Source organism: Pygoscelis adeliae, unplaced genomic scaffold (genome assembly GCF_000699105.1).
Source record: "Pygoscelis adeliae isolate BGI_AS28 unplaced genomic scaffold, ASM69910v1 Scaffold160, whole genome shotgun sequence".
NCBI lineage: Eukaryota > Metazoa > Chordata > Aves > Sphenisciformes > Spheniscidae > Pygoscelis > Pygoscelis adeliae.
The window spans coordinates 2,912,187-2,923,853 of NW_008824035.1; the positions used below are offsets into that span (position 1 = coordinate 2,912,187).

Sequence of the window (11,667 nt, forward strand, 5' to 3'; positions counted from 1 at the left end):
AACTGCTTGGGTATAAACACAACAGCAAACAGCCCAGCCCAGCCCGATGAAGTTTTTAAATTAATTTCTCAGCTTTTACAGCCACCACTTGTGCAGATACCAACTCACTAAGCTCATGTACAGTATAACAATCACTAAATTTTAGCCCCCAAAAGGCATAATTTTACATTTATTATAGAACACTAGTATAGAAGATGACACCTGGAACAAACCACAGAAGATGACCAATATACTGAAAAATGGCATGTTACACGTTTATTATCAAATTTACATTCCACTATGAAACAACAGTAAGTGCAAAAAGCAGATGAAAAAAATACCATGAAGCTCCCAGACCGTTCAAACATTGTGTGTAATCCCCTCGTGTAACAGCCAAATGAGGCCCAAACCCAATATTCTCCTTCCTTCTCTGCTGCTGTTTGACTCCAGTAGACTTTCAACTTTGACCACAGGCATTTTGAGCATGCAGGCATCACTGAGTTTATCAAAAACGGGGAAACTAGAAAGCTATAAATTTGTGCTTGGTGTAAGCCAATCTGAATAAAGGTAAATACTACAAGAATTTCCGTCTGGCTCTTGAAACTTCCACAAGCGTGGGTAAGTCCTTTCTTTCTAGCACCTGTTTTTGTCTCAAACCTGCAAGAGAACAGAACCTTTCCAAAATGCAATTCTCCCTTCCTTCTAGTTCTACCTTCCGCTCAACCAAATCACACTTGTGCAGGATCAAAAGATCTTGTGCAGGATCTCAGCTATCTTAGTCATGCAAGTTTGTCTCCTCTCTTATGGGAGGCAACAGAAGCCAAATCAGTTCCTAGAATGATGGCAACTTTTAATATGATCTCAGAAACACGGACGTTATTCCAAAAAGTTAATCTTCTGCGTTTTGGCACGAAACAGTAAACTTGGAAGAAGTACCAATTTTCCGTGTTGCTGCAAGCTAGGCACCTATATACAAAATGCACGTGACCATCCAAAGGCATAAACGCATGACAGAATTTCAACAACACTGCACCATAGCATCAACCAACCGGATAAACACACAAACACAATGGTATACAGATTCTTCCATTTTTTTCTCGCCTTATGTAAAGTATCTGATGATAAGTCATCCTACAGAAAACAAACAAACAAACAAAACCTCTCGACATATCCATAGTATTGTTTGAACTGATCCAGTTTATATTGTTGGGCTATGGAATACGGAAGCGTCCCAAAGAGAAACATGCATTTAATTAATGTGCTTTTAGATTAATTTTAATTGAAACCTGGTCTGCCAAAGGAATTCTGATTTAGCTGATTTGCTACTTCTGCTGGTAACACACAGAACGATCCAATGGCTGGAGTTATCTAGTGAAGCTAGTTAGAAATACAGTGTAATACCCTCAAAATTTAGCTGTAACTTACATGTGCTCCTATAATAAACACATAAAATGGACATACTTTTGACACAGTGTTCACTTCTCTGTTGATACCAAACTGCCTAATCTTTTGTTAACTCCTTCCTGTTTTTTTCCCTAGAAGTTACAAATACACAGCAGACATACCTGTCTCTCCATTCACGGGAGGGCATAATTGCCTCCCCTCACTCCTTTCACTCTTACCTTATTTAGCTAGGCAAGACCCCATGCACAGCTAAGTATGTACAAACATAAATACTTACATGAAGAAATAAAATATTTTTCATTTAAAAAACAAAATTAACCCGTATATAGTATTTTAAATAAAATTCACCTTTTATAACTGTAAGATTTTGTTTAGAGAGCAAAAGGCAACTCCGGGAGTTCCTGAATATTTCTGTGCGCTGCTGACAGACAAGTTTCTGCTAAGAATCCCTGTGCAAGTTTGAAGTGGTTACTCCTTTTCCTTTTACAAAAGAAGACTATTATATCAAAGAGTCATCACAAGATCTATAGAACTGTAAAAGCAGAAAGGCCACGTTACAAATTTCCTACAAACCAGGTTAAGCAGCTTTCTTTTCCTGCCCTACTCCACTCAACCCTGCAGCAACAAGGCTGCTGATTACGGTAGATGTGCCTTAATGGCAAACGCAAATCAGTGTAATTATACTGATGCTTCACACCACGCACCCAGACAGGTACCAGCTATGTCCCACGTACACTGTAACAAGCAAGGTAAACTTTGACTGTTTTACCTAATTGCATGGAAACGAAACTTTAAAATAATTTTAAAATGTTGATAGGTACAGTGAAAAATTACATAAAGATTAAGAACCTGTTTCCATTCAGGTCACTAGCGAAGACCCATTCCTCCGAGGAATTTTGGGCAAACTTTTTTTGTTCTTTAAGTTACACTTTAAATCTATTGTAGATTATTCAGTTACAACTAGAACCTTGGACAGGAAGGAATCAAAAAAACAGCATGGGCAGTAATATTTTGCTGATTACCACTCAGAAATCAGATGTCTAAAATGGACTTCTCTTTTGAGACAAAGTCTGCCTCAGCTTTGTTCAGAATCAGGCTCAAAACCACTCTCCATCATCAAAACACAGGATTTCAATGTAGACAAAACTGATTTATGTTCATTAAAATGCTACAGAGAACACTACCTTTCATCTTCCTGTTTCTGAATATAGACTGGTAAATTTTGCTCTTAATGAAATCTTTTAAACAAAATCCTGCCTAAAATCAGAAATAAGTGAATGAAAGGCATGAAGTTTACTGCAGAACTCTCAAATATACATAATGTCTACCTGTCAAGAGAAGAGTCAGGTTACTGAATTTCCGACACTTGTCTTGAAGTAAATGCTCTCCGCTTATGTAAAATAAAAAGAAATCCTGAATCAAGCACCTAGGTTTTATTTCCTTTTGCAACACTGAAATGTGCCTGAGATTTTTTTGTGTGTGTGCAAAAATACCCTCATTTAAAAAGATGCACAGCACACTTTGGAAAGATTTCTTAGCTTTAAGTTTTCACCCTAATACATACTTTCCCGTTTCGTAATTCTTACTCATTGCACCTTCCTCTGTGTGCTTCAGAAGCTCTGGAAAGAAATTAACTTCTGTTAATACCTCACTAGCATAATTGCACTCTTTCAAAATATAAATCCTGACCACCAGTTTCCGTGTTTGTAAACAGAAGTATTGTTTTCCTACATAGAGCTAAAGGTTCTCTCCCCTGCTTCTCAAAATGGGGAGGAGTTCAAAAGAGTACAGTTTCTGAAATGGGAAATACAATTAAAAAAAAAAAAATCCAAATTTTCATATTTGTTTGCTACAGAGAGGAACTTGGACCAATAATGCTGGTCAGACCGACCGTTATTTCAATATTATTTTTAAATGATACAGCCTGACTGCTAACAACTAGTAAAATACTATGGTCGTATGGTAGGAGAAAAATAGAACAGCACCTGCAAGACAGTTCTACACATACAGTTTAAAAGGTTGAAATACTGAGAATGTCTACAATGGTCTTTTATTTTTGCTGAAGTTAAGACAGATGCTGAAGGGGGTCTCAAAACTAAGCTTTGGTTTCTTCTATCTTCTCTTCCACAAAAGCCTTCTTCCTCAAACCCAAGCAATGTTCTTTTTCTCCTTGATCCCAACGCTTCTCTCTCCCACATCTTCAACATGCACATGCCTTCTCCGACTCTTCTGTAACACATCTAACGATGCCTGCACTGGATGTTTATCCCTTGTGTATTATTCACTATGCTAGAAGTCAATCACTTTTCAGACCAGTCAGTCCTCCTTTAGGATATCCATTTTTGATGACTGTGTGCAAACTGGAGCTCCTAATGCTCCAATCATGGCTGGAAGACTCTGGTTTCTTCTCAGTCCTGCCATTAAGTTGCTACCTGCATTTAAAAACACAGCCGAGTCCTGCCTCCGCAAGCTAACCTCTGGCCCCTGGTTCTTCCTGTGGTCCTGTGTCTCAGGGGGCTTGATCACCCTGGCAATACCCAGCCTCTTCAGTCTGTCCACTAGGTTCATCTTCAGCTGGCCTACGTCTGGAGCATTACGGGAGGGCTTTAGGCCATACATTTCTTGCAAGAATGTTTCTGCTGGTCGAGAAGCCAGGAAATTTTCTGAGTGATGCACTCGAGGCTCGAACAGTGGAGAGGAAGGACAAGGTGAATGCGAGGGAGAATTTGGTGGAGTAGAAGGAATGGGTAGAGTTCGAGGGGGCTGTAGCAAAGGCAGTTTTTCTAATACAGGGCTATCGTAAACCTTGGCAGAGATGCCTCGTTCTTGCAAAAGTTTAGCCAGACTGCTCGTGCTGCTGAAAGTAGTAGTTGAATCTCTTCTGTTGGTGAGAAATTCTCCAATACTAAGCCTGTAAGAAATGGCTGGAGTGTTCACTACTGGGTTTCCAATACTGCTGCCAGTATTTCCAAGTGAAAATGGGGCACCCATGGAGCTGAAATAAAATAAAAATGAAACAGAGAAGATGCACACATTAGACATCTTTATACCTCCTCTGCTCTGTATTTGCCTTTTAGTATACGGAAGGCTTGAGAAAAAGTAAACTATTGCTATTAGCTGTGACAGTATCAGCTTTAGTAGATTCAGAATTGTTGTTCTGCAGAACATTTAGAAGATACTAGGTTGACAGAGAGGTTTTGGTGTAAGTACCAATGAATTTACCTTCTGTGATCACCTATACTGTATTAGATAGAATATCAACATAGATGTCCAGTAATAACTTAGTTTAAAAAAATTATGACAGAATCGGGGAAAAAAAAAATTATCACAGAATCAGTATTTTTTTGTTTTTTTAACAACAGGTATATGATACAAGGCATTTGCTATTTAAGAGTATAAATTTACTTCCTTTAAGTTACCCTAACCTGTTTTAACTCTCACTCTAGAGAATTTCAAGTTTCCCCTTTGTAATTACAACTATTTGTATGAGTAACATCCTATGTGTTGCCTAGCTGCCTTGGTATTTTTCAAAACTGGTCCATATATCAGAAGCCAGAAAGCAACTGTTTGATCCTATGCAGCAATGTTCAGGATGTCAGCAGTCATCATACCTGGGAGTAACTTGAGTGACATCAGATGGGTGAAGGATCCTACAGGTAGTAAAGGTAAACGTGGAATTTGTGGAAGACAGACACTTTCCTGGATTCGAGGCTGCAACGTGGAGAGTTTACATCCATCGAGGGTAAAAATAAAGACAGATAAGAACTAGTCAAAGCAAAGTTTAAGATAATGTTATCATCACTGCTTTTTTTTTTTTTAAGTAAAGAACAAAGACAGCAAAGACAGCATTGTCACAAGGTCAAATACTTTCCATTGAGAAACAGACACTACAAAATAAAAAGAGGAAAAAACACTAACCATGCTTCTTACCAGTGAGTGGTACTGCTGCTGAAGTAATAGGTGGCAGGAAAATCCCTGCCACTGGCTTTGCCACTGTACGTTTCTTTTCCTCCGGGAAGGACTCTTGCACTTTAAATGTTATACCTCCTTCACCTTCCTCATCATCCTCCTCCAAGTCAGAGATGTGGTACACAGTATCATCAGACAGAGGGGTAAAACCTTTTGTAACAACACCTGGTCTTGGGTCAAGAATGGTGCCTAGGTTGGGTCGAGCAAGCTGCTGCCAATGAAAAAGGGTCTGAGATCCTGGTGTGACAAAGAGAAAAGTCTGAGTGCGCCATTACCTACTATTGTATTGAGTTACAAGAATTCATCATCAAAACAACTCCAGCCAACTGGTGCTGACACTGTGATACACATGACACACCTGGATGGCAATGCCAAGAAAAAGCCTAACACTTAGCACCGGGTAAGAAAGCCAAGTAGAAAGTGATACCGATGAGCTAGTTGGCACGTAGCCTACCAAATATTACTACTTCCTCTTACTGCATATATATACTAGCTATACACACACCAACAATGATTTAGTTGGCAAATTAATGTAAAATCCTTTTCTGCTGCTTAGAAAAGGAAGATCATCCTCTTACCTTCAATGGGTTTGACAATTTGCAATTTTTCTGGTAGGAGGACACGGAGATTACTAGAGCTGGCAGAGAGATCAGTGAATTCTGAGTTTGTACCCAGAGAAAAACAGCTTTCTGTCGGTGTACTACAGCCACTAGCCCCTTCTTTCTGCTCAGCCAGCAAATGCATTTTTCGCTCCCATTCCTCCTCAAAGAACTGCTTCTCACTCAGGTAGTTCTGACGACGGAGGGAGAGCCTGTGCAGAGCTGTGACTAAGTCATTGTCTCCAGGGCTTCCCAGCTGGCCAGGATGATGAGTGTCTCTGTGAGAAACATCAAATAATAATAGATCTTAAGACCATTAAATTAACTATTTCTCTCTTACACAGCAGAGGTCCAGTCTGGATTTAGTTTTGAATCGGGTAGTTTAGAAAGAAGATAACAGGCTATGTTTCCTACTTCAAATTCTTCTCAGAGCTGCTCCTCTGGGTCATCCGTGTGTGGCCCTCCAACTGGTGTACGCCAGACTGGAAGGGCTTTGCTGTCATAACAACACTTGACCGATTAGATCCAGGGATTGGCAATGGGGCAGGAAAGGAAGAGGAGCGGCCACGAGTGACATTAGCAACCTTGACCGTGTCAAATACTCGTTTCTGTTGACCCCTGCAGAAAAGATAAGCAAACAAATGTGGTTTTCAGAAGCATTTTGAAAAAGATATAATAAAGAAAAAGCTCTGGACAACAGACTTTCAATAGTCTGCAGAGACCTGACTAAAAAGATTTAAGCCCAGAAAAACAGGATTGCCTAAGACACTCATGTTTTCAGGAGTACTACTCTATTAAATATCAGAATTACCACTTACTTCGACCTGAAAGACCTGAACCTCCATTGATAACCACTTGAGAACATTCAGGAGCATATATTTTACTTATTTAATTTATATATGCTTTCAGAGGCATACATTTAATTTATTACTTCTTGCTCAGAAGTAAGAGATCCAGGAACAGATCTTCAGGGCTTTGGAAACTGTTACCAGTCTTTCAGCTATAATTTCACTTGCCTGAGAATTTTTCTGTAAGCATTAAAAGGGATAAAACTAGTGCCGTGCATCAGAGAATTTGCACCAAAAATCTCACAAATTAAAGAATGAAATAACATCCGTTTAGCAAATTCCCAACTTCCTCATAGAATCAACTAAGAATAGTGGGTTTCAAAGTTGAAAAGATTACCAAGTACTACAAAGCTTTTTTTATTGTTACATAGAAAACTTATTGTAAAGGGAACATTCACATTTATAGGTTTCCAGAAATCAGTTTCACTTTACTTAATACAAGCATATGGAAAAATACCAAAATAGCACATAGAGATCTGAAAACATACTTTTGCTTGGAGAGAACAGATTCATCACCCTGACTTAATTCCTTCCGCATTGTCCCTTCAATTTCTGCTGCAAGGGAATCCTAGGGAAAAATGGAAACCAGAAGAGTTGCCAAATTAGATTCAAGTCTTCCTCTTAACAATTTTAGCAGCAAACATCTCTAAAAAAAAATACTCCAAAAATCTCCATGTGTTTCCCCAGTATCAGTATGTTTTGGACAAACCCTTCAGTCTCTGACAGAGGGCATGGAGGTGGGGGAGTTTTCTACTATAACTACACCTACGTACAGCCAGTATGGGTTCATTAGCAACATCTGCTTTTTCTTGGTACTCTTTATGTTGGTTTCTTAAGTTAAGCTTAAGTTAAGTAAAAGCACTTCTTACAAGGCCAAACACGTACATGAGGGATTCTGTATACACAGAACAACCAACCAAAACCTGACAAATTCCCAGCACAGCCCAGAAATTTCTGAGAGTACAGTAATCAGAACACACCTGACACTAATAAGAAGAGGAAAATAAATGCCTTTAACCCTTTTCCATTGGTTTAGTCATCTCTGGCAATTAGTCTAAGGTCATGCATTTCCGATAGCGCTTAAAATTTAATCTCACAAGATAAGGACATAAAATTACATCATAAACTACATAAAGGAAAAACATACTCTTTGAACTCTTGAAAAGATGCTTTGTTTCTTAAAGAAACACTGTCAAGTTATAAAATTCACATCAACATTGAACAATATACTAACAGAACTGAGCACTAGCTGTAGAACATGCTAATTTCCTTATTTAACAGAAAAGGCATATAAAAAGGAAAAATAATTTTAATATCACAATGTGTCAAGTGAATGGTTAGTTTCCTAATACATAAAATTCTCAAAAGTATACCCATTAAATAACTGAAAAACCATTAGATCAGCTCCTTTGCCTACTACAAAATAGTTCCTGCTGCAGCTCCTGTAATGGCTGTTTTACTCATATAGTTGTACGCTACTACAGGCCACGTGTGCCAGTAGGTGTATGCCATGCTAGTGGTATTTATTACCGCAGGAAATGCTCCACATGAGTGGGGGTGACAGAGACAAGCAACAGAGCTAGCTCTGCTGCGCAGCAACTTCACTTCTTCTTGTGATTCGTGCAACATCCCTAGACACTCTGCATTCCGATCTTGCAACTCATGTAACTGAAAGAGAAGAAAGGCCATCACGTGATACCAGTAAGCTTCAAAGAAAAGACAGAATGAAACTGAAATAACTCCTACAGAAACCTCTATCGACTGATTCAACACTGTAATATTTTTCCAACTGCACGGCACAGGCCAACATCTGGAATGGACGATGGTCAGCATAGCCCGTGCATTGATTTTAGTGGTGAAGCACAAAGTCCAAATTAAGACTCGAAAGAGGAAAAAGTATGATAAAATTCAAAGGAAAATACATCAAAAAACTTTGCAGTTACATTGCAAATACAGTAACTGCTGATGCAAAAGAAGCAAAAAAGAGAACTTCCTGAAAATCTGATCAGCTACAATATTGTTGATATAATCAGTAATATTCACACTAAAACACTCTTTTTCTCGTAACTACTAAAAATAGTAAGACCTCCTTACTTGGAACACCTTCCTTGCCTTTCATACTCCCGTGAGCTACAAAAATATTTGTGTGGACTTAAATAAAAATAATTATTCTTTTCCTCCAATCGTATGACTCCAACCACAATGAAAAATGAAAAGCCCTACATAATTAAAAAGCAATAGTTCCCATTCTCTCCTAGTTTTCTTTCTCTTGTATTCTATTCCAAACATTATCTAAATGCATATATACAGAAGCCTTAAGTACCTCTGCTGTCAGTTGTCTCTGAGCATCTTTGGAAGCTTGTAAGTGAAGTTTCAGCTCCTCCTTTTCAATCACATGCTGAAAGCACAAAAAGGCGCTCATCATTTCTCAGCCGATTTCCCCAGGAGAATTGATCCTCTGCCGTATTTTCCTGAAACAGCCACTCTCTTGCAGTGTAACCCCCTGGCTTGCAAGTCAATTTCTACCTGCTGTAAGCATTAGTGTGCACACGGCGCGCGCGCGCGCACACACACACACACATGCACGCGCGTACATGCTTCATCAGCATTCCCTTACTTCTTTGAGTTTATGTTGAAGATCAACAATCTGAGACAAGAGGGATGAGATCTCTTCCTGGTAGCGAACCAACTCCTCACTCTTCTCTGACAACTCCTCTGTTATTCTGGAAATTTGAGCATTTGTTTGCCCTACAAAACATAAAAGGAACTTAGTAGAGAGCTTTTCCCAACGCATGACAAAAAACCAAACCAAACCCAAAACCCAGAAAAGATCAGTGAAAGTCAACAACAATCTGCAAAATGACCAATACTCTTAGGAAATCGATTCATAGTACCTAAGAGTAGGTGCCTTAGAACATCCATAAGGAAAAGATAAAGAGAAACGGTGGAGAGGAGGAGGAGAAAGAGAGTTAACTTCAAATGCAGGTATAACATATTAAGAGCTAAGCATGCAGAACCTGAAATACACATCACAGATATGTAAAATGACCATAATAAAATCCAAGGTAAGCTGCTATAAACAATTTCAAATTACATACTGGCTCATGACCAAGGCCAGACTTGGAATATGCTGAAGTCGTCGGTCTAAGAATTGATCTTGTTATTAACCACCATTCTCTGTGAGCAAAGGCATTTTGTCAGACCTTGTCAAGCGTAACATACACCTGTTTAGCTCTTGATTCTGGTCACTATCTATTCCCCAAAGACCCACTGCATACAATTTCCAGCTTCTTTTTTTTCTTTGAGCAAGCATTTCATCAGGTGAGATGACAAAGCAACTCAAAAAGCTGAAATATTTTTATGCAGTTAGCCTTGCTTGTACGCTTGCCCTGAAAGCATAGCAAAGTCATAATAAAGTCTGATCAATCTTGCGTAAATGTCACACTACAAATTTAGTGGTTGTTGTACCTCAGAGATTTACTGCAGAACAAGGTCCTGCCCATGGGCCCGTGGACATTTAAGCTCGCAGTCAGATACCTTTTTCCTGAAGATACAAATTTTAAAGCTGTAGACCAGACATCCTTTGGGAGAAGATTCTTTCTGTGAGCCTAAATTACCTAGCATGCCTGTACGTGCTATAGAATTGGGCAAAACAGAACTCACAGACATTCTCATTGAAGGAAAATATGAGAGCTTATATGAAGTAACTTCTGTTTGCAAAGGATATGTATTTTCTCAGAGGGAATGGAGTAAATTAACAACCAACTAAGTATCAGTTAATAGTATTTTATGGTCACCTGGAACATGAAAAATCAAGCAGCAACCCAGTCTTCTTTATGGTGGTTGTACAGAAAAAAAAAAATCTTAAAATATAAGCTTAAGGTTATTATGCACAAAGGAAGTAGCACACATCAAATGACTACAGATAAAAAAAATTGTACCACCAGGTTACACAATCATCACACAAAAAAAGGAGTGTTCCTTTATTGTTTCAGAATACTTAACATGCATTTGTATAAGAGTAGCTGCAATTCTTTGCAAGTAAGTAGTCCCCAAAGCAAATAAGGACAACTGTTCTAGACAAATTAAAACACTTGCCAATTTAAATACTTTGGTTCATAATATATATTTAAAAAATAAACTAACGCGTTCATAGATATATAGTAATTTAGAATAAGCATTTAAGAGTCTATGCACTGATACAGTTCAGTGTCAGGTGTGCTGAATACTCTATACAAAAAATACATTTTGTTGATTTTCCAGTGTCTCTAGGCTTCAGTTTAGGAGGTTTAAGGACATTAGATTTTGTGTTCATTTTCTCTCTCTAAACACAGTAGACATACCTGAAGTTGAATGCCAGCGTGAAACTTGATGAAATACAGAAACAATTTTGCACTTGGGTAAAGAGCAAGACTTGAATAATTGGCATAAATTACTGAAGCTCATTTTTTGGTTCAGGGATAACTGAGAAGGTGTAGGCACGAGGTGTTTCAAATACCATTTTGCGATTGCAAGATACAGCCTGGATACTCACGGAGCTCTTTGACACAGTCATTGACCAGCTGCTGTTCCTTCTCTTCATAGGTAATGGTTTCTGTCTTCAGATGGCAAGCCTTCAAGAAAATTATTGGTATTCCAATTTCAGTTTATCGATACACATATTAATGTTATAAATTTTTATTTCTGAAATTCTTGCAACTGAAGAGTCTCCCCTCTATCTTTCTTTATAATTCCTATGCATCTGGCCATACTTCCTAACCATTTTTTCCACCATAACCTGTTTCCCTGAATTTTATAGGTCTTTTGAGTGAAAGACACACAGACACATGAACAAAACCTGATCTCTCGCCTCTCAAAAAAATCCTTTC

At 38.5% G+C, this 11,667-nt stretch overlaps 1 protein-coding gene across 3 annotated transcripts in view; it reads right to left on the reverse strand.

The window, feature by feature from the left end:
• Positions 1-231: 231 nt before the first annotated feature.
• The window catches only part of TRAK2 (trafficking protein, kinesin binding 2), a 25,081-nt gene continuing 13,645 nt past the window's right edge, over positions 232-11,667 (reverse strand). For all 3 annotated transcript variants that reach the window (XM_009331830.1, XM_009331823.1, XM_009331814.1), the window contains 10 exons: positions 11,334-11,412; positions 9,417-9,547; positions 9,123-9,197; positions 8,330-8,467; positions 7,288-7,367; positions 6,366-6,569; positions 5,931-6,229; positions 5,314-5,589; positions 4,995-5,094; positions 232-4,378 (listed from right to left, as the gene is read on the reverse strand). In XM_009331830.1, coding sequence (XP_009330105.1) covers positions 3,700-4,378; positions 4,995-5,094; positions 5,314-5,589; positions 5,931-6,229; positions 6,366-6,569; positions 7,288-7,367; positions 8,330-8,467; positions 9,123-9,197; positions 9,417-9,547; positions 11,334-11,412 — 2,061 coding nt within the window. In that variant the 3' untranslated portion in view covers positions 232-3,699. The remainder of the gene's footprint in view (positions 4,379-4,994; positions 5,095-5,313; positions 5,590-5,930; positions 6,230-6,365; positions 6,570-7,287; positions 7,368-8,329; positions 8,468-9,122; positions 9,198-9,416; positions 9,548-11,333; positions 11,413-11,667) is intronic.